The sequence below is a fragment of the Paramormyrops kingsleyae genome, chromosome 8, assembly GCF_048594095.1.
Source record: "Paramormyrops kingsleyae isolate MSU_618 chromosome 8, PKINGS_0.4, whole genome shotgun sequence".
Lineage (NCBI taxonomy): Eukaryota > Metazoa > Chordata > Actinopteri > Osteoglossiformes > Mormyridae > Paramormyrops > Paramormyrops kingsleyae.
In genome coordinates this window covers 37062910-37089798 of record NC_132804.1, presented here as the reverse complement: position 1 = coordinate 37089798, position 26889 = coordinate 37062910, and the positions used below count along the sequence as shown (strand labels likewise).

General features: G+C 39.4%; 2 protein-coding genes across 5 annotated transcripts in view; both read left to right on the top strand.

Moving 5' to 3' along the window:
• cdk18 (cyclin dependent kinase 18) overlaps window positions 1-10714 on the top strand; it is a 120417-nt gene extending 109703 nt beyond the window's left edge. For 2 of the 3 annotated variants that reach the window (XM_023802135.2, XM_023802134.2), the window contains 11 exons: window positions 89-203; window positions 374-468; window positions 835-897; window positions 2314-2437; window positions 2657-2777; window positions 6492-6589; window positions 7577-7682; window positions 7947-7989; window positions 8287-8377; window positions 8723-8800; window positions 8934-10714. In XM_023802135.2, the coding sequence (XP_023657903.1) occupies window positions 89-203; window positions 374-468; window positions 835-897; window positions 2314-2437; window positions 2657-2777; window positions 6492-6589; window positions 7577-7682; window positions 7947-7989; window positions 8287-8377; window positions 8723-8800; window positions 8934-8968 (969 nt within the window). In that variant the 3' untranslated portion in view covers window positions 8969-10714. Of the gene's footprint in view, window positions 1-88; window positions 204-373; window positions 469-834; window positions 898-2313; window positions 2438-2656; window positions 2778-6491; window positions 6590-7576; window positions 7737-7946; window positions 7990-8286; window positions 8378-8722; window positions 8801-8933 lie in introns of those variants that run through there. The other variant, XR_002836967.2, reaches the window with a different exon arrangement.
• Window positions 10715-10988: 274 nt separating this feature from the next.
• mfsd4aa (major facilitator superfamily domain containing 4Aa) overlaps window positions 10989-26889 on the top strand; it is a 34845-nt gene continuing 18944 nt past the window's right edge. The window contains exons 1-6 of one of the 2 annotated variants that reach the window (XM_072715773.1): window positions 10989-11471; window positions 13820-14018; window positions 14787-15026; window positions 16419-16566; window positions 16699-16829; window positions 17184-17357. In XM_072715773.1, coding sequence (XP_072571874.1) covers window positions 11242-11471; window positions 13820-14018; window positions 14787-15026; window positions 16419-16566; window positions 16699-16829; window positions 17184-17357 — 1122 coding nt within the window. In that variant the 5' untranslated portion in view covers window positions 10989-11241. The remainder of the gene's footprint in view (window positions 11472-13819; window positions 14019-14786; window positions 15027-16418; window positions 16567-16698; window positions 16830-17183; window positions 17358-26889) is intronic. The other variant, XM_072715774.1, reaches the window with a different exon arrangement.

Here is a 26889-nt window from a genome sequence, read left to right as displayed (position 1 = left end):
TCTTTAAAACAAATTGAATCATGACATATCTTTTAAAAATGTAAAGTTGGCCTTAACAGGTTGTCTGAAAATCTTTTCATGCAACTAGGGCACTTATGCTACAGTATTCAAAGGACGCAGCAAGCTCACGGAGAACCTGGTGGCTCTGAAAGAGATTCGGCTAGAGCATGAGGAAGGGGCACCATGCACAGCCATTCGGGAAGGTACTGTATGGCATGGTTTTATGTGAAGTGAAAAAATGCTGCCATTTAGGGACATGGGATGAAATGTTCAGGCCACAGTAGCCTCTTCTTACTTATGTTATTTGCAATTGTATGACTTGATTACAGAAAAAAATTTGAATAATTATAATGAAATCTGAATGTTACTACAGTGTCTCTGTTAAAGAATCTCAAGCATGCGAACATAGTAACTCTGCATGACATCATCCACACTGACCGCTCACTCACCCTCGTCTTTGAGTACCTGGTAAGGAGTGGTTGATTTTATTATAATCATTAAGAAGGAATCAAGAAAACATATTTCATACTTTGACTTACAATTTATGTTATTATAACACGTTAAGTGGAGGCATTGGATTGCTGAAATATTACACCTAATGGAAAGAATTACAATATTTTACAATACTTTGAATGTAATGCAGCATAAATGACAAAAATTAAAAACGTCCTCTTCCAATATCCATGGTTGAGGAACTTATAAGTAAGGCTATGATTTGGAATGCTTTTCAGTTTGTTTCAATAGTGGCATGTCAGTCTGTTTAGGGCCACATATATGAGTGCATGTTGCTTGTTACTGCACCTAAACTTTGTACACTTTTTGCATCCTGAACAGGACAGTGACTTAAAACAGTACATGGACAACTGTGGAAACCTTATGAGCATGCACAATGTAAAGGTAGGCTTCATGTCATTCTCCTGAAATGTCAAGTCAACCTATTGTCACATAAATCCCCAGCACAAGAACAAAATATTACTTGATTTCATTGGCAAGTCTGTGGTGTCAAGTAAAGGAATGTTTTGAAATAAAACCTGCCCAAGCAGCATTCATGTCATATGACACAGTTCATATCTTTGTTGCTTAACTGGTTATAATACAGAAGTTAATACAACAAAAACATAGTCATTTACAAAAATAGTTCCTTTTAAGATGAAGTGGAGCATGGAACATGACTTCAAAACTCAAAACTTTGTTCTGGGATCTGATAGATATTTCAAAGAATGGCATCAAGCTCACATGTTTTGAAGGAATTACAAAAGATAAAATATGGAGAGTACTATATTGCTATATCCCGGGTGTACAATTAACTTAGGCAACCATGACAGAGACTATAGATAGTAATTTTTATTACTTGTTTTTTCTTTTATTTAGTTATGGAGCAACTAAATGGACCCCCCCCCTTTCCTACATCAATAGATCATACTTTTTTTTGTTTGTTTATGAACCACCAAAATTATAATGTATATAGTAATGGTAATTGACCTTTTAGCCGCTTAAACAGGAATTTTAATCCTCACAAGAAACACTGCTTGTGGCGTTATAATAATAAACTTAATTATTAAGGCTTTTAAAATACTGTACATATAAAAGAAACTGACTCATTACAACAAAAGTGCTTTAAAAATGTTTTAACACTAAAGTTTTAAAAGTTTCAAGTACAAATGAACATTTATCAGGTTTTTAGTTCAAGATCTAAGCACTAAATTCTGAACAACTGAGACAGTTAATTGACAATGAAGCTAGATATACAGGCAGTGCTAAGATATTATGCAGGTTGAAATTACTTTGTTTTGCATCACTCATTTTTGTTGTAGTACTCTTGCAGCCTCTTAACAAGCAGGCATAACATGATAGGTGCTTATCGGTTTATTCTGTCCTTATAATAATAATGTTAAGTAGTGCAGTTGTAACTTGGCATTAATTGAAAGCTCAGCTTAACCACACTTATGCTTAGTTGATTCCACAACAACACGTAGCCCTATGTTTACTATATATTATTTGCCTCATTTGTCTGTTGCTTTGGACATAAGTGTTTGCTAAATAAAAGTAAATGTAAATGTAGTATTGTATCAAGATTTTTACAATAACGCTTATCATTGACACAGCAATAAATAATTGTCATATCCCTCACCACTAACTGAAGGTATTATTTTATTTTAGACTTATGTGAACATAATATCTAATTTCCATAATATTGTATTTTGATTTTAATATTTCATATTATTTTTCAAATCAAATTCTGCTTCTATAAGATGACCCTGAGAAAGAACACGACAGTAAATGTGCGGCTCTCTCAATTTCACTTTCTTGTAGATCTTTATGTTTCAGCTGCTACGTGGCCTCTCCTACTGCCATAAAAGGAAGATTTTACATCGAGATCTCAAACCACAAAACCTTCTCATCAATGACAAAGGAGAGCTCAAGCTGGCTGACTTTGGTGAGGCCTACAGCACATTCCTGAAACGAATAGAAATAATTAACCCTTCCTTGCTGTGAGAAAGAAACCATTTAGTCCTAAATTTCCATAAAGGGATTATTTCCTAAAATTTAACTTTGTCAACAATTTTAAAATATGTGTTTAAGATTGTGTGTTCAGTGTAATTCTTAAAGAATACTTTTTTAAAAAGTATGTGATATGCTGCCTTTGCTATTCTAGGCCTGGCCAGAGCTAAGTCAGTTCCCACAAAGACGTACTCCAATGAGGTGGTGACACTGTGGTACCGTCCTCCAGATGTGCTCCTGGGCTCCACTGAGTATTCCACCCCCATAGATATGTGGTAAGTAATCCAAGGAGGCTGCCAGTTGAAAACACTTGAGGAAAACATTTCTGGAGAGTTTAAAACTGTAGGTCTTTTGCTGTCCTATTCAGAACTGCTGTAATGTAGAGGTTGAAAGTATGCTGTTAGTATTTTAGTAAATACAGTATACCTTAGGTATAGTTTCCCTTCATCTATTTAATTGAAGGAGGTAGGTGAAACTGTTCTTTGACTATTTAACCAGCATTCCAGTCATTTAGCCTTTGCTCAAAAATGAAAGGATTTCAATCACATAAATGAACAGACAAACAAGAAATTGATATGGGTAAACCATGCATCCTTCAATAAAATGATTACACAAACCTGCTCGCTAAGCAACGTAACAGCATATTACGAATGTGTTCATAAAGATATTCTTGCTACATTAACTTAATAATGAAGCCACGCTAATAATGCCAAATCACCTGACATTCTACATTAAACAGAAAAATTCTTTTTCAGCAAGATGTGATTGCTGTTTGGATGAAAATTTCAACATGACCATAATACAATCATAATGGTTTTCTGAAGGAAAATGAGAAATGCATGATTTCATATATTTTTTTTAATTTCGGCCTCAAGACTAGAAAGTTTATAATGTCCACTGTATACTATATGGCCAGATGAATAAGTTATAAAATCATTAATTGTATCTGTGGGTAACAAAACATTCAAGGCAGTAAAATTTTTATATTGCATACAATTGCCATTTGAACTTAGGTGTCATAGTACAATGTCCCATAAATACGACCTAATATATTGCATGGGTTTATTGGAGTATAACTGTAGTTTCCAGTTTCAACACTTGAAACACTCTCTGCAGTGTTCTACAATACATAATACATTTTTATGTTTAAAAATAGAACTACAGCACTGTATTCGCCGGACACCTCTGTCGCTTGCTCTGCCCAACTAATCTATACTCGTATCATACTCACCAACCTGTATAATTTTTAGAAGCATGGATTACCTGGAAATGTGAAAGTTAATGTAGTTTTACCTTAATAGTCTGAGTCCTTGTTGTAACATGTATGTCCAAAACTATTCCCAGGACTCCAAGGAATATAGCTTTGGCACCAGTTTGCTGACGTAGACACTTTGTTTGTAAAGACAATAACTCTAAAACAATTTCATGGATCTTTTTTTAAAACTTTGAGTGATGAACTAGAAATTCTGAGACAGAACACCTCAAAAGTTGCCACACAGTGAAAGCAAAATAGGCCATCTTTGGCACTTGATCCTGTTAATCCAGTAACTCCAAACTATTTGACAGATCTTTTTTGAACGTTGCAGAGGCATTATATGGGTGCCAAACTGAAGGGATTAAATTTTGAGACAGATTGCCCCAAAACTGAAGCAACGCTGCGTAGTGGCAGCAAACAGAAAAGTGAAACCAGAAATCATTTGATCTTGTGAATGTGATAGGTCAAAAAGTATTTGTTGGATCTCATTCAAGATTCTAAATTTTTATTAGACACATGCATGACTGTAGTGGTACACAGCAGTGAAATCATTGTTACTGCAAACTATGCAATAAACAAGATATAAGGGTAACATAATTTCTTGTAATAAGTTGCTAGCCTGTCACCACAGAGATACACTGTAGCTCCTTCACCTCCTCCAGTTATGTCGTCTCATCCCTGTTGGAGATCTACCACCACTATGTCATACACAAATTTTGCAATGTTATTGGAGCTTTGTGTGGCTGTAGTCAAGTGTACAGGGAGTTAAGCAGCAAGCTTCGGACACAACCTTATGGGGCTCCACTGTTGAGGATGAGGGTGTTAAAGTTAATTATTTATTACTGCTTCACAGAAACATTATATGGATGAAGATCGACACAGACAAATTGCCCTTAAAATGAGCACTGTGTGGCAGAAATGGAAAGAAATTGCAGTAAGTTTTCTGAACACAGTAGCTCTAACTTTGCAAACACATTGTAGGGATAACAAACTGGAAGTTTTGGACAGATTGCCCTAAAACTGACGCACCACCAAACACTGATACAAAAAATGGTGGTTTCAGACATTTGATCATGTTAGTGAGATAACACAAAAAGTATTTGACAGATATTTTTCAAATTTTGATTGTGGGACAATTTAATCGTGTCACTTTTTCTGGAGAGATGGGGAGAGTGTGTAAGGTTGGATTGTAATAATATTTTGTTTGGACTGCAGTATTTTCATTCTGCTAAATTTTCCGCAGGTGACCTCTCCCCGCCAAAAGTTATCATAGGGGAATTTAATCAGGTCACTTAGCCCTAGTCCAGTTCTGAACAGGCACAGATCTGGTGAACTTAATTACATTGAGACAAGTCACAGAAAGTGCTCCAGGGTCACTGGATCTATGGCTTTACCATGCACACGGACCCCAGGCTTTGCTCTTAATTGTGAATGTATATGTTTGAGTGTGTGTGTATCTGAGTATGAAAAGGAGAGCATTAACTATGTTTAACCATTCAATATGTTAAGCCATCTGACAAGATAAAGTCACCAATATTTCTTGAGATTGATTGGCCAGGAATTGGTATAGCCTAATTTAGATGCAAGAGCCAACAGTTAAAAATACTCTTATTTCTGAATATTGTTTTTGTTGATTGTAGCTAATCCCATGTATGTACCGTAATTAAGAACATAAAATTTTTGTGCGTGAAAATTTTTGTCCTGTTTTAAAAAAAATCTGGAGATGATTTGTCTTGCATTTTCTAACAGCACAATTGGGAATTTGATCAAATGCGGTAGATCAAATAGTTTTTGATTTATCATCTTAATGGGGATCAAGTGTGAAACCTTTTTCGCTATCACTATGCGGCACTACTTCGGGTTTGGAGTATTCTGTGTCAAAATTTAATTACTTCTCATACAATGCCTCAGCAAAGTTTGTAAAAGATACACCAAATGGTTTTTAAGTTACCATCTTAAGAAGCAAAATGTCTGCAGTGGTGGCCGCAGACTGGTCCCAAAACCATATATATATTTGAGTCCAGGGAATACAATTACTATAATTCTGAACAAAAAAGAGTGCAGATGGTTTTCCCTTCCTTCAGTGCATGAATCCCATAATTACTGCAATGGCTTTTATTGTGACTGAATGTCCAGACTTTGTGCTGTTAATCTTTATCACTCGCAGTTCTTTTGGAGATCACTCCACCATAAAGTATAAATTGAAATAACTGCACCTATCTTTCAGTGAGAGTAAAAGAGTTTCTTTTTGGTGAAACGTTGACAGCCAAACCAAAAGTTCTTGTGTTTGTTAGTGATTCATTAGTGGTTAAGTATATCCACATGGATTTAGAATAACATCAACACCATCTTATCTATTAAACAACCACCCAGCAGAATGAAAGCCACAAAATTGGTTTCAGTTTCAGATACAAAATTAACTTTGAATCATAACAGCAATCCAACTCTTCTATATTCCTTATGCATAATATGTCTCTATGCTTCTTTATCACTAACAATTACTGTATTTGTCCAGTTATAAGGCCATTTTGTAAAAATGTTTCTAGTTGTTTCAGATTTTATACCTTCAATGTAACATTTAACATATGCATATACCATTTTTCATACCGATGTTGGTGTCATTAAACCAATGTAATGACTCTTGGTTGTTACAAAATGTGAAAATGTCATGACCACTGCATTGACATTATCCACAGCAATGCTAACACTGGAACGTTCATGCTTCTGATTTTAGGGGGGTTGGGTGCATTCTGTTTGAGATGGCAACAGGTCGGCCCATGTTCCCAGGATCAACAGTGAAAGAGGAGCTTCACTTTATCTTTCGACTCATGGGTAATACCATAAACAGTATGAGCATAAAATAGTGTTGATAGTCAAGAGAAAACAATATGCCACATCGCAGTAAACTAGGATGGGTGGTACAGTGGCTCAGTGAGAGGCACTGTCCCCTCAACCCTGCTTTAGGGTTTGTATGCCACCAGTCCCATCTATATGTGTACAATTTGCAAGTTCTACCCTGTATCATGCATGTTTCCTCCCACAGTCCAAAAACATGTACTTATGCTAAATGGTGTCTCCAAATTCCCTGTAGAGTGTGTGGGTATGGGCCTCACAATGGACTGGCATTCCATCCAGCCCTGTGCTGCCCTGGTAGGCTGGAGCTTCCTCACCAAATCCTGACAAGGATCAAAAGTGGCTCCATCTATTCTGAAGTTTAATGACACAAAATTTCATAAAACATTCTGCACATTTTAATTTGATCTCTATAGCCATCTCACTTGACATATATTAATATATGTCAATTGTATATTTTTACAATTAAGAGTTTCTAAATGCTTTTCATTAAATATAACAACTTTCACGTATTTGTGCTAAGAAGGGACCAAATCTGGACCTTTCTCTGGATTGTAACTTTAGTACAGCAGATTTCAGTGGACCTTGAATTTTGTTACATCCTATACCTGTACATTTACTGATCTCCATTGATATATAAATACCCAAAGGTAATCTCCTGATTGTGACAAAATTTTTTTTACTTGTGTATATTGTCCCAAATCTTTCAGACTCCAGTGACCTCCATGAAGGTCATACTTTAGCTGTGAGACTTTATCTATTTTACATAAATAAAACTACTTCCTCTTACCTTACCAGTGTTCAACTGCTTGTTGTTCATTGACCATTGTACATGTCTAGCCAATTTAAGTTGGACTACAGAAGAAGGAGTCATTCATCAAGGACATAGTCCGTACAACCAAAGTTCCAGCTACTCTCCTAAACATTAGCAGATGTCTACATTCTCACTTTATTTTACATGCACAGGCACTCCCAATGAGGTAAACTGGCCTGGGATAACAGCCAATGAGGAGTTCAGGTCTTACCTCTTCCCCCAGTACAGAACTCAGCCACTCATCAACCATGTACCTAGGTAAATGCTAAAACCCATATGGGTTCACAAGTAATCTATAATCTTTATCTCAGGGTAAGTATACCTGCTGCATGCAGCAAGTAAATGTCAAATACGAGAAACATGATTGTCCTGTATATTTTCCTGTTCATATTCTTAATTAGCAAATAAGCAAATTTCCTGTTTGTTGACATAATAGTGTGAAAATTATATGAGAAATAATGACTTTAAGATTTTACTTACGATGTGTTGATGCTTTTGAAAAGTAAGTAATGCTAATTTCAGATTAGACACCGAGGGAATTGACCTTCTTTCAAGTCTACTTTTGGTAAGAAATATAACATTTAAATCAACTATACTGTGTTTCATTCAGTGTAATAATTAAACAAATTGCAATGCACATTAAATATTTGTCAATATTACCAATAACTAAAACCTTATTTAAATACATTAAAAAGCTGTTGAGAAGAATCTTCAAAGGAATTTTCAGTGTTTAAAATTACTGTAAAAAAGTTAACACTTAAATAAGCAGCATTTTACATTACCACATATATACTGTATAAACACGGCATTAAAACTGTTTGAAAAGTATAGTAACTGCTTCTTGATGCCTTAAATCCTGCAGTATGAAACGAGAAAGAGGATTTCAGCTGAGGCCTCACTAAAGCACCCATATTTCAAGAGCCTAGGAGAGCAGATCCACAGCATACCTGATAGTAAGATGACATTTCTTCCTCATTCTCTTTAGGAATCATACTATGACCTGGATCTATCTCTGATTTGCATAAACAAGATTAACAATATAAATGAAAACGAGAGTCGTTTTCAAAGATTTATACCAGTGAATTAAAAAAAGAAAAAATGGTGTAATCTTAGAACAAATTTGTCTGCACTCTGCCAAGCTGGAAATGTTAATTGACAAGCATTTTCTGACTTCTCACTTCTGAAATACTATATCAGCTGATAGCAATAGATAAAAGGTGTACTAGTGTAGTAGTGGTGTGTGTATAGTTTTATTAGTACAGGTTTTCCTCACATCTCCCTCACCTTTCTCTCTCCAGCATCCTCTGTGTTTTCCCTCAGAGAAGTGCAGTTGCAGAAAGACCCTGGACACAGGGCCTCAGCATTTCAACAAGGAGGTAGGCCTCTGTCCACCACAGACATTCCTGTGACTTCACGCTGTATTGTAAATATATGTGTCCCTCAGAAACAGTATAAGAATAACTTGTCATATATACATTTGTATTGCTGACTTTTTTCTCCTCCCCTTAGCTCGAGGCAGAAACCGGAGACAGAGCATATTCTAATCCTTTTGAAGGTGAAAGGTGTCCTAAAGAATAAGCAGGCTCCATTTCAACAGAACCATGCATGTAAAGAAATTAGCTCTTCAGCCAAGACTCCGGTCCATAGTTTTGGATCATGCAGCATGGAAGTCTTCTGTAACCCTTCAAATATGAGTGGGCAGTGAAAACTGCCTCTGCATTACTCCAGTGAGATGTCCAGAAGAATGCAACAAATATGAGACAACCAATAATCAGTTTTTCGTAGCACCTTACGAGCCAAAATAATGATGCAGAAAAACAAGTAGCCAATCAGCAACAATCAGTTACAGCAATCTAGCTTCCAACTTGTGAGAAAGCTTGACTTCATAACTTGTTATAGGAAACTTTGGTGCAGGTCAAGTTAAATTTTCAAGAGAAATCAAACATTTGTTAAGTTTTTGTGGGTGTGTTTTTTTGTGGTAAATGAAGACAAGTTCGGGAATATGTATTTTATTTAATGTTGTGATTTTATTTCCCTTCAAGTTTTGGTATTTTATATGTCATTTATATATAGGACCATAAAATGAAGAAAAAAAGTTTTATCATAGGCCAGCATGGTGGTGCAGTGGTTAGCATTATTGCCTCATACCTCTTGGACCAGCATTCAAGTCTCTGCCAGAGTTCCATGTGTGTGGAGTTTGCATGTTCTCCCTGTGCCATCATGCATTTTCTTCTGGGTTTCCCCCTACAGTGCAAAAACATGCTGAGATTGATTGAAGTTATCAAATTTCTTGTAGGTGTGAATGGTATATGATTGTGCCCTGTGATGGGTTGGCATCCCATCTTTGGTTGTTCCCTGCCTTGTGCCTGTAGCCTCCACGATAGGTTCCAGATCCCCTGCAACCCTGCATAGGACAAGCTGGATAGATGGATGGAAGTTTTATCACAAAAGTAATTAAAATGGGACTGTAAAATACATATATCCCAACTAAGCAAATTCTAATCTGTGAAGACACAAGGACAACTTGTGATATATTGATTTAGATATTTTCATATGTAGATTAGTAAACAAAAAGGGTGTTCTACAAATTAATGTATAATGACTGTATTTCCCCATATACAAGGCTGATGACACCATAACAGTATTATTATTGATAAAATTATGACTTCCAGCACTATGTGTTTTGCACTTGATAAATGTAACAGTTCAGGGGAAAAATATGTGTTTGTGTGTGTGTGTGTGTGTTTGCTTGGATAACAGCATTAAAATTTAATATAACCAAGGACAGAATACACGTTAGTATACCTCTTTATATTGTCACTGACAATATAAAATATGTCTGTAATTTGTTGTAGTTAAATGCAATATACCATGTAATGTTGTATAATGCATTATCTTGCACAACCAGTAAGCATCTCTGCGACACTTTTCTTACATATTCATTGGAGATTAGTATAACTGTAAATACAAGCGAACCTTTACTAAAGAGCGGGATACAACTCACCATTTAAATTCTATCACTTAAAATATATTTAAGGAACACAAAGTAGTTTTGTTGTAAAAAATATTTATTGTCTTAAAAGATTACTATAATTATTTTAACACAAAATGTTACCACTATTATGTTAGTCGTATGACAAACGTACATTACAAGTTACTGCTGATTTAAACAATTACGGGTGTTTGTTTTATAAAATGTAGTTTATTTAGATTTTTTTTGTATAAAATGTACGTAATATGTTGTGTGATTAACTGTATTACAGTGTGATGAAACAAAATGTAACGTGAGTACTGCCAAAGCTGATTAAAAGTTAATAACATAATAAATTTATCATATTAAAAACTCATCCTTTTTATGCTTAGACCTACACAAACATTCGCATATACTGGTGAAAAGACTTACCCGAAACCGCGGTAACATATTTACAAAAATGTTTTTCTGTGAAAAATATATTACTACTATATCCTACAGGTACAACGCTATGATGTGCGACGAAATACAACGGTGAACTATTAACTGTTGTATGCATTAACCTCGAGGAAGCACTGTTTTACTATACCAAAACAAAAAGGGGAGGGTAAACTTAAATGCACCTGCTTTAAAGCCCTTACCCCTACCATTCACCTGACACTCACCAGGGAGAGAAGAGGAAAGAGAAGAAGCAAATAGGGGAGGAAAAAAAGTTGTTTGACAAGTATCAGGAACACTGACTGGAGGAGACGGCACCGACTCCAATATCTACGTACGGCGTCCCCTGCTACCCGACTTCGGGGATGAGAAGGGATCGCTCATCTGTTCACTTCTGACAAAGCTAAAATGATTGTAGACGAGCGGATTCTCAGTCTCTTTAAAAGGAACTGGCAGCATACCCTGACATACTGGAGCGTTTTCTTCAGTTTCGGACTCTGTATCGCCTTCCTAGGTCCCACGATCCTGGACCTTCGGTGTCAAACGCAGTCCACGCTGCAGGAGATCACCTGGGTGTTCTTCTCCCAGCAGTTCTGCCTGCTTGTCGGTAGCTCGATCGGTGGGGTCTTCAAGAAAACGTGAGTGTTTATTTAAGTACTGCAAACGCTAATGTTCCATCCGATGTTAATTGAGGGAGGTTAGTTCGTGGGTTTTCATGATACACTTTCTTGCCTGTTGAAATTACTTATTTTACAAAAATCTTTCAGCCGCATATACCGGTCAGGGTTTGTGGGGTGTTTCACTATGTGCCTAGCTGCAAACCTTAAATGACTATTGACTAGTTAAAATAGTATAACTTGGTTGTTTACTTCAACAGCAACAGAAGAGGTAATTATCGAATATATTTTAGCGCTTATCTGGTGTGGTCTGTTAAGTCTTGTTTCTTGGTTGTTTTATAATGTTATTAGAAATATAGATAAGTGCGTCTGTACTGGAATCTAAGGAAGTTTAAATAAAACATAGATGAGATCGTCGGGTTTGTGCCATGGTATTTTAGCCCCGATGCCTATCTTCCTTTTATAAAAAAAAAAAAAAAAAAAAAAAAAAAAGGCAAGCCCCAGGCAAACTTGACTTAGTCCCCGATCTTTTCAACAGTTATAACCCCTCGGTTTGTGCAATGTTTCATCAATTTTTGATGTTTCATAAGCCATTTAAATGGCAGCTGTTTGACCTGGAAGTGTTGGTGGCATTTGGTTATATTGTTTAAATAACACCGCGGATTTCATTTTCTGCCCATCGGCAAGTATATTCACAAATTAACTTAATTGTCTTAATTTCTTCTGTGTGACTGTTTAGCTGGCACTGTGCCAGTTTAGGGATGGACTGTTTGACGCAAAGCAAACCATACATTTAACAAACATTCATTTTTTGTGGTATGTCGGCAATGCGCAGTATGTCCCCAGTGAAACGCATTATTACTTAGGGGCAAAGAACAAAACAACTTGCATTTTCGCTGTTAGTGCGCTAGTGCGTTTGAGAGAACTTGGATACCTTCCGTGATGGAAAAATGTTGCCATTAATAAAAAGATTAATAAAATAGTCTTTTCCGATGCGGCATGTTTGTTCTATACTCTTTATTAGCTGTATTATGTAATCAGTATTGATGTAATGTATAGTATATGCTTAAAGAAGAACAAGCTGTTTTTATTTTATTATATAATTATTGTTCCAGTCTGTTATGCGCTCTCTCTCTCTCTCTCTCTCTCTCTCTCTCTCTCTCTCTCTCTCTCTCTGTTGCATTCGCCAGGTAAAAATAACTTATAACCACTATCCATGAACCCAAGAGCCCCAAAAAAGAAACTGATTTTGGTTATTATGAATACTGTGTGGTTAAAGGTTTTACATGTTTCGACTTTTAACACATTTTTACTTTTAACATTAACGTTTCAAATTATCTAAGTTGTTCCCAGGCTGACGATTTGTCAGCAAAGCAGTTGGCCTTCCAGGTTTCCCTTCAGTATCTGTGCTTTTGTTTATTAAATTGTAAGTGAAACCAAATATCATACATTGTTTATTGTACTTTTTCCGATTAATCTTTATTGTGTTAGAAACACAATCCTGTATCTTTATAACTTTGGTTTTGAGTAGTGAATAAACTGATGGAACTTTCTCAGAGGCCAACAGGAATGGCACTTTGTAGGTGTACACTTTGCTGTACTTTTATATCATGATGTCTAATTGTGGTGAACTAGCTAGCAAATACAGATTTCTTAGTGGTGTTTAATCTTCAGGCCATTATGAGTCCAGGACTAGATAACTCGGTAGACCAAGTTTTATCAGAAAGTGAGTCAAGGTGACCCAGAGGTTTTAATTCTAAAAAATAAACTGCTGAGAAAATGTCTAAATGACTGTTAAGGAAAACTTTGCTTTTATCTGTAAGATATAGAGCTTTGTAGTGAGCTCATTGTTGCACCCTATTCTTTTCCTCGTTTCAACCAATATACTCTAATGCTATATATATATAGCTGCCTCCATCCTCAAAGACCCGACACACCCCCAACACGGACTGTTCACACTCCTGCCCTCGGGACGAAGGTTCAGAAGTGTGAAATCTAGAACATCCCGGCTAAACAACTCTTTCTTCCCCACTACAATCAGACTCCTAAATAGACGACCTACCTCAATTACATAACAGATCACTTTGCATATCATGACCTACCTCATTTGCACAACAGGTCACTTTGCACTTTAAGCTCTTTTTGCACTATTTTTCTCAAGTATGCTCTTTTGTACTTTAATTTAATTTAACCTGGCATTTGTGAGTGGACAGCAAAGTAAGAATTTCATTGTACTGAGAAATACTACTTTTCTGTACATATGATAATAAACGCTTTGAATCTTGAATCTTGAATCTATATATAGCTATAGCAGACTATAATAATAATATAGCTTGTTTTCCATGTTGTTTTTCCCCTCTGCTCCTTAGGCTTTTATGTGCATTGTCTGCCCTCCTCCTGTCCTCGCTGTCAATCTCCCTGGTTTTTGCCATCATTCCCCTTTGTCACAATGTGCTGCTGCTTGCAGTCGCTATGGCCATCGCTGGTCTGGCCATGGGGGTCATTGACACCATCGCCAACATCCAGCTGGTCAAGATTTACCAGAAAGATTCTGCCATCTTCTTGCAGGTGAGGGAGTGCTCAGTGATCATAACGTCCATAGCTCCTTATGTTTATGCCAAATCTTAGCTTAGCTTTTTATGTTCAGATAATTATACCCTGGAATGTATGCCAAATTTATCATAAGATCCTTTTGAAATCAGTAATATGGTGGAATGCATGCATGTACACAATTTCTCATAATACTAATTGTAGTATTAGTAGTACAGTGCAAAGTAAGAATGAGAGAGAGGGAGATATGCAATTCTTCAAAATATTTCCCTATCAGAGGCAGATATTTCAGGTCCAGAAAGAAAAAATCCAAACCAGTATTTTGTTTCAACCAACCAGTCGAGTATAAAGAGTCAGAGTGTACTGAACTGGTCGGTTGAATCGGATTTTTACTTTCTGGACCTGAAATGTCTGCCTCTGTTTCCTGTGTGTATGTTTGTGATACTGCAGAGTTGGTGTGGTAACATGATATTCATGTAGGTTCAAAAAACATTTAAAAAAAATGTAATCTTAAATCATCGTGTCATTATGTGACTGCTTGTTTTAGAATGGGGAAAATAAAAGTTGTCAGCACTTTTGTTCGGGAATCTTTCTTTTTAAAGTAGCCCATTAAGTGGAGTAAGAAAGAAGCAGTGTATAAAAATTAAGTGGGATACCTGACACAACATGCAAAGGAATGCATAATAATATAGGAAAGGAATCAACTTTGTTTCACCTTTTCAAATCATCCATAGTCTAATAAATGTTACCCCTTTTTCTACACCCCTCCCCGCGAAATATACACAGGCTCTTCACTTTTTCATTGGCTTTGGTGCTCTGGTGAGTCCACTGATTGCTGACCCCTTCCTGTCTGAGACAAACTGTGTGGTGAGCAATGGCACTGGGAACACTACTGCTATGATGGAGCACCTGAGGAACACACTAGCAGGAGGCCCCATGCCCAACATATCCCAGTACCAACTGCCTGTGGAGGGCAAGGTTATCACGCAGGTCTCCTTTGCCTTCTGGATCATGGCCCTCATAAACGTAAGTAACACTACCACGATTTTTCCTCCTTTTGTGTTCATTAATACTTAATGAACACAAGTTGTCTTCCTGTGCCCAACCGTTGAATTGTTTTTCATTCCAGTGTTTCACAATATTTTACTTATGCTAAAACTAGCATAGCTGTGTCCATTTTTGTTACCCTTTAGTATACTAGTAGCCACGTCTGTCTGCAACAAAGCTATTGAATGGGTACAGTAGCAAGCTTGATGCATGCAAAATGATTCATAGGACATGGTTGACTTATTTACATGTACCTATATTGAATTTTTGTAATAACAAGCATGTTTGTTTAATTAGGTAGTTATCATTCCTTGGTTGACATTTGATGCAAGAAATACTGGCTGAACATTTGTATAGGAATGGAAAGGAACATTTTGCATCATTGTCATAAACCTTAATCTCTAATGGACTTTTACTAATAGTTAAATAAATAACATGAATAAGCCATTCTGCTGATTATTGCAATTTCTCAGATTAGCCTATTAAAAATGTAATACAGAGTAATGCTTTGCTTTTCATGAGCAGATTATTATTCCTGTTACACAGTAGTCTCAGCATGCCATTTGAGTGACAATGGGTGTCATCTGGTTTTCTTTCTTTAATATCTTTCCCTTCCTTTTTTCCATTCTATATTACTCTCTCAAATTATGTTTAATGTATCACAACACAGCCGTGTAAAGCACTTTGGGATGACTCTGTTGTGAAAGCCACTATATAAAAATAAATTGAACTGAACTGAACAATACATTGTAGGTGAAAAATGCAGCCCCTCTACCAGTCTACCAAATCCCTATAAGTGTGAAGTTAAACAGACATTTCTAATATACTGAGGAATAACCTCACTGCAGAGCTGCATTACTCTGACTGGACCAGGAATCCGTGAAAGTGAAGTAGCCTAAATAACGGAGTCACAAAAATATCAGTTAAACCAAGTAGAGAAGTGGATTGTCAGTTGTCGAATGACAACTTGCTGGTGTTATAACTACTATTGACCTGCAAGTATACAGTAGCTGGAAAGATCATTAGATTCTCAAGTGATTAGTACGACCATTTATTTCTAATAGTATGATTAGATTCTCCAGGTAAAAGTTAAATGTAAATTCAGTTCCCATCCTAAATGAGTCAATGACTGATCCATAAATGTTTATGCATTGCCTTTTCAGAAAGTATGTATGCATTGCATATTGTGACTTTTAGTTAAATATATTTTATTGAGCTCATTTTTAATAGTCTTTTATACCAAAAGTTAAGCTATGACACATCTATGAATCTGATTTTTGGCTATGCAAAGTGTTTTCTGGTGATTCTTGCCATTTATACTGTGGGTTTAATAATGGTGAAGTTCATCTGACTGCTGCTGCCCTTTCCCAGCTACCCGTGCCAATAGCAGTATTCATGTTAATGTTCCGGGAGAAGCTGATTCCCTGCTGTGCCAGCGGTATTCCACGATTACTGGATCGGGATGAGCTTGCGATAGAAACTCGTCATGAGTCGAATGCAAAAGACCCAGATGCTGGCGGTAAGCAAAAAACATCCTTCGGCAGCACTTGGGTGATTGTACTTATACAATGCTTATACAGAACATTACAAAGTATTGTGTAACTGAAAGAATAAATGCTAAAACTTCATAAGAGAAATGATTTTCTGAAAGGGTCTGGTTGTGCAGGACATAGTGATCCATTCTGCTGCTGTCAGAATAATAGTCTGCGAGGCCTGCCCCCATCCTTCTTCGGAATCCACATCCTGGGTGGGATGGTTCTTTTTATGACGGACGGCATTGTGGTGAGTGTCCAATTGCTATTGCAGCAGCAGGAAGTGTTCTGTAGCTGACTGCACCCTGCCTGCTCTTACCATTTCAGTAAATAGACTGCTAAGTGAATCGTGTCTTATTTACTTTCTTATAAGGATGTGTTTACCTTCAAGTTTGATAAAGCACCTTGTGACTTAAGAACAATGTTATTTGCCTTTTCATTGTAGCAGTGGTTAAAGAACCTTTTCAGCAGAGTAATAGGGTTTAAATCATCTTACTACAAAGTTATTAACTGATAAATATCCAGTATATCATAGAATGCTGCTGTTGAATATATAGTCATTAATGATTAAATGACCATATTCTTTACTTTCTATTTTCTGCAGGGTGCTTATGCAGGGTTTGTTTATACCTATGCAGTGGCACCCCCAATGTCACTGGCACACAGGACAGCTGGCTATTTGGCCAGCGTCTTCTGGGCAGCCATTACTGTGGGCCGGCTTGTATGCATCCCTCTCTCCTACCGTTTCCAGCCTGTTCGACTTCTCTTAATTAACCTGGTAATGTTTTGTCTTATTTTCACGATGTTTTATTTATCTTTGTTGAATGTTTAAACTAATGTTAATGTTCCATATACTTTTATAGAAATATTTGTAACTATTTTGATATTATGTATTTAGATACATAATATCTAAATACAGTGGTACCTCGGTTCTCGAACTTAATCCGCTCCGGACTCCTGATCGAATCCTAAAAAGTTCGAGTTCTGATCGTATTTTTCCCATAAGAAATAATGGAAAACCAATTAATTGGTTCCCGGCCCCCCAAAATTACACCTAAATATGTTTTTTTTTCTTTTAGCATTTAAACACAAATTGAACAGGTTAAAACAAGAAGAGCATTTTTTTTCTTAATGACTTCCAAAACGATAAAGATCTTATCCCAACATTACCCCTGTCCTGCCCCGATCGTCCGCTCCTTCCGTGTGCCACGCCCCCTCGTTAACCTCGTGTGGGATCCCCATGTGATCAGCTGTTTCTGGTTGTTGTCATTAGTCCTCTGTATTAAGTCCGCGTTTCAGTTAGTTTCCCCAGTCTGGTCATTGGGTGCGTTCGACTTGCTTACAGCGCTGGCTTAAAGCAACGCGTTCTGATCCTGACGCAATGCATTACGGTTAGATGCATTGCGACCTCTTACCCGGCTGCACAAACTGGAACCGCCTCTGTGACGACACACCTTTGCCCTTATTGGCTGAAGAGTTTAGTTACACGTATGATGTTTGAATCCCAGGCAGTTCCGATGCGTAATCTGCTATTTCTCCCGAATATCACGTAAAGCAGTGAGAACTGGTTTTCAGTTAATTTACCTGGTAAAATAAAGTTTAAATAAATGACATAAATGCTCTAATAGTACACGTAAGTTAGTGGTTTATTTATTGTTAGTTACTGTAATGTTGCACTGCTTTATTTGGTTAATCGTCCAATCTGTGAAGAAGGCATTCAAGTAAGAATTGCATTTTAGTACGACTCATTTCCTGGCGCGTACAATTTATTAGGTCAGCGTTCACGGTTCGACTTCTGATATTCAGATCGAGTTCTAGGTAAAACTGGTTTGTTCGACTTTCAAGAAATTCGAGTTCTAGTGACTTTGAGAACCGAGGTACCACTGTACATATCTAAATACTTGGAAGGGCCAGTCCACATTTTTTATTTCTCAGTTTGATGCAGATTGCGATACAAGAGCTCATTCTACCTTAATATTATTAGAGGTGCACTGATCCCACTATTTTAGTCCCAATATGCTCCTGATGCCTGAACACAGGGTACTGGGGGATATGAGTACTTTTTTAAACTAATAAATACAAATGGAAAAAAATGTCAAAAAAGCTTTGTTGTGCTTCTAGAAACATACATAATGTACTTTTCCACCTTGTTTGTACATCTTGTTTTAAGCATTTTTGAAGCATTTGCAGTTCAATTTCAATATCTTCCAGGAGACTATACGTAAGTGGCGAATGCTTAACATGCCCTAGAATTTTTCTCCCCCTGGCAATAGCGTCACTTAAACTTCATTGGAATAGCAGCCCCTCATGTATCACAAGCTATAGCGAGTGTGCAAAACGGCCCAGTGTAGCAATTCCCGATTCATTCATTGCTTTTGTAATATTACTCGCATTGACTCGTATGGTTGTGTGCACTTTGTTCAGTGGCATTTTTCACTACTTTCACCTCTCAATACTTTTAAAAAGATTGCAAATTGCTGTGCTGATAGTTGTTTCAAGCAGAAAATGCTTCCAGATCGTCACCCTCTTACTTGATATTTTTATGCTCTCCCTATTGCAAAGGGTATCAAAATGACATCACAGTAGTGACTGCGCTCACACCCCCTGAGTGGCAAAAAAATCTGAGTAGTTCAGTTCATCATTCAGTTTGAATGCTGCAAAACAGACATCTAAAATTGAGAAAAAGCTGTCATTTTAATTTATTGTTCAAATCAATTTAACAAGAAATGGGAGCTATCATTTTATAGACTGCCAAAAACTCAAAAATCAGACATGGATCGGTCACATATGTCCGAAAGCAGTTCCGTCTAACACAGGGGTGGGAAACCTGTTCCATGGAGGGCTGGTGTGGGTGCAGGTTGTTGGGATGGCTTCTCAATAAGCCAGTAATAGTGGGTCCCCATGACTGGAGATGAGAACTACTGTTTCATTATTTGCTGATTGAGAGGTCATCCCAAAAACCCGCACCCACAACTGCCCTCCATGGAACAAGTTCCCCACCCTTGCTCTAGTAGGTATGGATCTGTGCTGAATATCAGACTGGTGCACCTCTAATGTAGACCTTGGCACTGATAATGACAATGGGTAGAAAATTTTTGGAGAATGTTCAGTCTTCATAAGTTATTAGAATACCGTAATTCATGGTCTGTCTGAAGTTCATACTGCATATCAACTTGAGCAGGCAATACTTATCATTTTTCGTACATATGTACAATTCTTGTGAATAGTTACACTTTTCTTCTTAGTACTGCATACAAGCTGCAGAAATGTTTTGTGGTAGCATCTCATACTTTTGAATTTGATCTCATACTTGAAAACAAATCCGCTAAAAACCATCAGTTAAAGGGTGGCATATTGATTCAGTAGGGTAGATTTGTTGCCTCAGATACTACTACTACTACTACTACTACTACTACTACTACTACTACTACTACAACAAACAACAAATTTAGAACATAAGAACTATACAAACGAGAGGAGGCCATTCGGCCCATCGAGCTCGCTTGGGGAGAACTTAACTAATAGCTCAGAGTTGTTAAAATCTTATCTAGCTCTGATTTTAAAGGAACCCAAGGATTCAGCTTGCACTACGTTATCAGGAAGACTATTCCATACTCTGACTACACGCTGTGTAAAGAAGTGCTTCCTTAAATCCAGTTTGAAATGTTATCCCGCTAATTTCCACCTATGGCCACGAGTTCTTGTATTTGAACTAATGCTGAAGTAACTATTTGGTTGAACAGCATCCAAACCTGTTAGAATCTTATAGACCTGGATCATGTTCCTCCCTCAGTTTCCTTTGCTTGAGGCTGAACAGATTTAGCTCAACTAACCTTTCCTCGTATGACATTCCTCTAAGACCAGGAATCATTCTTGTGGCCCTACGCTGCACCTTTTCTAAGGCCGCAATGTCCTTTTTAAGATATGGTGACCAAACCTGCACACAATATTCTAGGTGAGGTCTCACCAAGGAATTGTATAATCTTAGCATTACCTCCCTTGACTTAAACTCCACACACCTGGAGATATACCCCAACATCCTATTGGCCTTTTTTTATTGCTTCCCCGCACTGGCGAGAATAAGACATGGAAGCATCAACATACACACCAAGGTCTTTCACATAATCAGCTACCTTTATTTCAGTAGGTCCCATAAAATACCTGTACTTTATATTTCTGCTCCCTACATGGAGTACCTTACATTTGTCTATGTTAATTTTCATCTGCCAGGTGTCGGCCCAGTCACTAATTAAATCAAGATCGCGCTGTAGCTGCTGAGCCGCTAGTTCAGTATCTGCTACACCACCCACCTTGGTGTCATCTGCAAGTTTCACCAGTTTACTGTATATATTGATGTCTATATCATTTATGTAAATTAGGAACAATAGTGCTCCTAAAATTGGACCCTGCGGTACCCCACTATGAACGCAGGCCCACTGTGACATTGTGCCTCTTATAACTACTCACTGCTTCCTATCTGTTAACCAGTTATCAATCCAGGTCGCTACAGTTCCTAAAATACCTGTCACTTTGAGTTTAAGTAAGAGCCTCTTATTTTTGTATAGCGCATTATCACAACATTACATCATCTCAAAGCGCTTTCCAGCATCCCCACCCAAAGCCCCCAGTGAGTAAGCCATAGGTGACAGTGGCAAGGAAAACTCCCGAGAAGGAAGAAACCTTGGGATGAACCAGACTCAAAGGGGGAGCCCATCCTCCAGGGGCCGGCAGGGAGAGTCAAATATAGTAAAATTTGAGACACAAACAGGGAGCATGGGGGTGATGACAAGCCGGTGCCAATGTTCCCTCCAATCGCCAGGCAACCAGAAGGCAGGCAGCGGGTCATACATGGAAGATGACACAGGCAGAACGGCAAGCTGGATGCACGGACGTCATTGGTAGTGGCAACGTCACATGTTGCAGGGTGTGCTGGACATCTTGATAGATTGAGGTCTCCAGGCAGCACCCCCCAGGAGGAGTAGGGGAAATAAAATATGCAATTAGTCAAAGTAGGGGAGACTATAGGCAGTGCTAAAAGTTAGATGAGTGCAATATGAAGTGCAATGTGCAAGCTCCGGCAGATATGGCTATGGCAGCATAAGTAGGAGGGAGATGCAAGTGAGAAAGCAGGCATGGGGAGTCCCTGAAATGTCAGCACTCCAATCCCACAAGCAATTGTGAAGCTTGAGTGACAGCACTGTCAATTCAGTTTAGAATAGAATAGAATAGAATAGTTACTTTATTGTCATTCAGAGATACACGGGTTAGTGCACAACAGAACGAAATTGCGTTGCATTTATTTTGCTCGACATCAGCCTGGCAGAGTGTGTAATAAAATATACGTAAAAAGATGTATATATAAATATATAAATAGGAGCAGAGTGCAAGTACCACAATTTAGCAGCAAAACACACAGTGTACATCACCACAAGACATAGTGCAAGACAGTAGACAGTGCAAGACACAGTGCAAGTTCTTTGAAAAGTGACATGTGCATGGATGGAGAGACACGGAGTGTGGGGGAGAGGTGTGTAGGGGAGGGGCTGTTATGAGTTCAGGAGTCTGATGGCTTGAGGAAAGAAACTGTTGCAGAATCTGGCTGTTCTGGTCTTAATACTGCAAAGCCTCTTCCCAGAAGGCAGCAGGGAGAACAGACCGTGGTGCGGGTGGGTGGAATCCCCGATGATGTCACGGGCTCTCCTCAGACAGCGTTTAAGTGCAATGTCCTGGATGGATGGAAGAGAAGTCCCGATGATCCTCTCTGCAGTCCTCACCACTCTCTGCAGCAATTTTCTGTCTGAGGCTTTTGAGCTGCCAAACCAGATGGAGATACAGCTGGTTAGCACGCTCTCTATGGTGCCTCGGTAGAAAGTGGTGAGTATGGGAGAGGAAAGGTGTGCTCTCTTCATCCTGCGCAGGAAATGCAACCTCTGCTGAGCCCGTTTTACCTGTGAGGTTGTATTTGGTGACCAGTCCAGGTTTCCAGTCATCTGCACACCCAGAAATTTTATGCTGCTGACCACCTCCACGACATTGTTGTCAATGGCGAGTGGTGAATGACTGGGCTGTTTTCTCCTGAAGTCGATGATCATCTCCTTGGTCTTTTCAACGTTCAGGATCAGGTTGTTATGCCTGCACCATCCCACCAGTCGCTTCACCTCCTCTCTATAGGGCTGGTCGTTGTCGTTCCTAATGAGACCCACCACTGTTGTGTCATCTGCGTATTTTATGATGTGATTCGAGGCAGATGCAGCACAGCAGTCGTGAGTCAGCAACGTGAACAGCAAAGGACTGAGGACACAGCCCTGAGGGGAACCGATGGAGAGAGTGATGGAGCTGGAGATGTTGTTACCCAGTCTCACTGACTGTGGTCTGGCAGTGAGGAAGTCCAGCAGCCAATTGCACATGGGTGTGCTGATACCCAGGGGGCCCAGTTTGCTCACCAGCTGCTGGGGGATGATCGTGTTGAACGCTGAACTAAAATCAACAAACAGCATTCGTACATGAGTGTCCTTGTCCTCCAAATGTCCTAGGCTCAGGTGAAGAGCAGAGGAAATGGCATCTTCTCTGGAGCGGTTTGGCCGGTAAGCAAACTGAAATGGGTCAAATATAGGTGGCAGTGTAGAGATGATGTGGTGTTTTACCAGCCTCTCGAAGCACTTCATCATTATGGGAGTAAGTGCAACAGGGCGATAGTCGTTAAGACATGTGATGGTGGATTTTTTGGGCACTGGAATGATAGTAGCAGACTTGAAGCATGATGGAACGACAGCCTGCACCAGTGAGGTATTGAAGATGTCCGTAAGGACATGTGCCAGCTGGTCAGCACACTCCCTGAGTACTCGTCCTGGAATGTTGTCGGGGCCTGCTGCCTTCCGTGTGTTCACCTTCCTCAGGGTTCTCCGGACATCAGCCACATTGAGGCTCAGTGCTTTTTCATCTGGGTGAGGATTGGCTTTTATTGCAGGAGTGATGTCATTTCTTGCAAATCTACCGAAAAAACTGTTGAGTTTATTCAGTAGATGTGGGTTGTTGTCACACAGTGGAGCAGCCGCCTTGTAATCTGTTATTGCCTGAATCCCCTGCCACAATTGCCTGGTGTTACTGGGGTCACGGAAGAGATTTTGGATCTTCTCCGCATGGGCACGCTTTGCTGTTCTTATAGCACGGTTGAGGTTGGCTCTCGCTGTTCTGAGTGCAGTCTCATCACCCGACTTGAAAGCGATATTCCGTGCTTTTAGCTTCTCACGTACCTCTTGCGTCATCCATGGCTTCTCATTGGCCCTTGTGGTGATGTTCTTCATGACACAGATATCCTCTGTGCATTTTTGGATGTAGGCAGATACAGATTCAGCATACTTCTCCACATTAGTGTGCTGATTATCAGTGGCAGCAGCTCTGAACATGTCCCAGTCCGTGCGCTCAAAACAGTCCTGTAAGGCTTCCATTGCTCCCTCAGGCCAAACCCTCACCTGCCTTACAATGGGTTTTCCTCTGGTCAGCAGGGGCCTGTATGCAGGTATTAGCATAACAGAGAGATGGTCTGAGGAGCCAAGGTGGGGGTGGGGGACAGCTCTGAAAGCATTCTTTAGGTTTGTGTAGGCTAAGTCCAGGGTGTTGTTTCCCCTTGTAGCAAAGTCCACATATTGCTGGAAATGGGGGAGAACTGTTTTCATGTTAGCCTGATTGAAATCTCCTGCTACAATGAAAACCCCTTCTGGATGCATGGCTTGCAACTCAGTGATGGTCTGATAAAGAATATACAGGGCCTCCTTTGTGTCCGCACTGGGGGGGATGTACACAGCCATGAGGATAATAATGGTAAATTCCCTAGGCAGATAAAAAGGTCTGCATTTTACAGTAAGCAGCTCTATGTCAGGAGAGCACTGACTTGAGATCACTGCTGCATCATTGCACCATCTGTTGTTAATGTAAATGCATAAACCGCCTCCACGGGATTTACCGCTAAGGACTTGGTTCCTATCCAGCCGAAATGTTGTTAGCCCTTGCAAGCTAACCGCATCATCGGAGATGCCCGAGTTCAGCCATGTCTCCGTCAGAATCATAACATAGCAGTCTCTCACCTTCCGTCTTGTGGTTAAATCCAGCTTTAGATAGTCCAGTTTGTTTTCCAGGGAGCGGACGTTAGCAAGCAAAACAGATGGAAGCGGTGTTCTGCATGGGTTAGCCCTTAGCTTAGCCGTTAGCCCGCCCCGACAGCCCCGCTTGCACTTCCTGTCGCACCGCCTTCGTCTTCTCCTGCGCCGGTCTGTATGGGAAGGGAGCTCCGCTGCTGCCTCGGCCACAGGCTGTAGCAGTCCAAAGCTGCGTAGCTCCGCCAGGGTGTTTGGGTCCACGGCATGAAAACTGCTCGATGTACGTAGTCCAAGTAAAAGCTGGCGATCGTACACTAGTTTACTGATATTATGCTGCGAGCTAATCGCCGAAGTTTGAGTTTTAACTGAGTTTACACCCAAAAGTGGTCCGATGTCATCGTGAGCTAATGCAGCCGCAGCCGAACAGGGCGCCGCCATTTGCACATAATCCAAAGCTAATGGCACCGATCCCCATCCAGCTCTACACCTCACACTATAGGTCTAACTGGGAGTGAGGAATTAGCTAGAGCTAGAAGTAGTGTCCGTATAAGCTAAACTAAACAGGTGTGTTTTTAGTCTAGACTTGAATATTGAGAGTGAGCCTGAAATCCGCACATCCGGTGGAAGACCATTCCACAGCTGGGGAGCTCTATAGGAGAAAGCTCTGCAGCCTGCCGTAGCTCTTAGTACCTAGGGTAGAAACAGATATCCCGCGCCTTGAGAACGAAGCAAGCGCGCGGGGTTGTATGAGGTCAGCAGATCACCAAGGTATTCTGGTGCAAGGCTATTCAGTGCTTTATAGGTTAATAGTAGTATTTTATAGTCAATCCGAGACTTAACTGGTAACCAATGAAGGGAGGATAAGACTGGTGTAATGTGATCAAATTTTTTAGTGTTTGTGAGAACTCTGGCTGCTGCATTCTGTACCAGCTAAAGTTTATGTAAGGATCCAGATGGGCAACCAGAAAGGAGGGCATTACAGTAGTCCAGTCTGGAAGTTACGAAGGCATGTATTAATTTTTCTGCATCACGAAGTGAGAGCATCTTACGAAGCTTGGGTATGTTCTGTAGATGATAAAACGCAGTTCTAGTAATACTTATGTGTGCATCAAAACATAGATCTGAATCAACTAGAAGACCAAGATTTCTAACCACCGTGTTAGGTTGTGTAGGAAGGCCACTAATGCTGAGGTGGTGAAACTTATTTCTTGCAGTCTTAGGACCAATTACCAGTACTTATGTTTTTTCTGTGTTTAACATTAGGAAATTTTTTGCCATCCAGCACCGGATATCTAACAGACAGTCTTCTAACCGAGATAGGAGTGATGTATCATCAGGGTTAACAGATATACACTCACCTAAAGGATTATTAGGAACACCATACTAATACGGTGTTTGACCCCCTGTCGCCTTCAGAACTGCCTTAATTCTACGTGGCATTGATTCAACAAGGTGCTGAAAGCATTCTTTAGAAATGTTGGCCCATATTGATAGGATAGCATTTTACAGTTGATGGAGATTTGTGTGATGCACATCCAGGGCACGAAGCTCCCATTCCACCACATCCCAAAGATGCTCTATTGGGTTGAGATCTGGTTGTTGTGTGGGCCATTTTAGTACAGTGAACTCATTGTCATGTTCAAGAAACCAATTTGAATTGATTCGAGCTTTGTGACATGGTGCATTATCCTGCTGGAAGTAGCCATCAGAGGATGGGTACATGGTGGTCATAAAGGGATGGACATGGTCAGAAACAATGCTCAGGTAGGCCGTGGCATTTAAACGATGCCCAATTGGCACTAAGGGGCCTAAAGTGTGCCAAGAAAACATTACATCACCACCACCAGCCTGCACAATGGTAACAAGGCATGATGGAGCCATATTCTCATTCTGTTTACGCCAAATTCTGACTCTACCATTTGAATGTCTCAACAGAAATTGAGACTCATCAGACCAGGCAACATTTTTCCAGTCTTCAACTGTCCAATTTTGGTGAGCTTGTGCAAATTGTAGCCTCTTTTTCCTATTTGTAGTGGAGATGAATGGTACCCGGTGGGGTCTTCTGCTGTTGTAGCCCATCCGCCTCAAGGTTGTGCGTGTTGTGGCTTCACAAATGCTTTGCTGCATACCTCGGTTGTAACGAGTGGTTATATCAGTCAAAGTTGCTCTTCTATCAGCTTGAATCAGTCGGCCCATTCTCCTCTGACCTCTAGC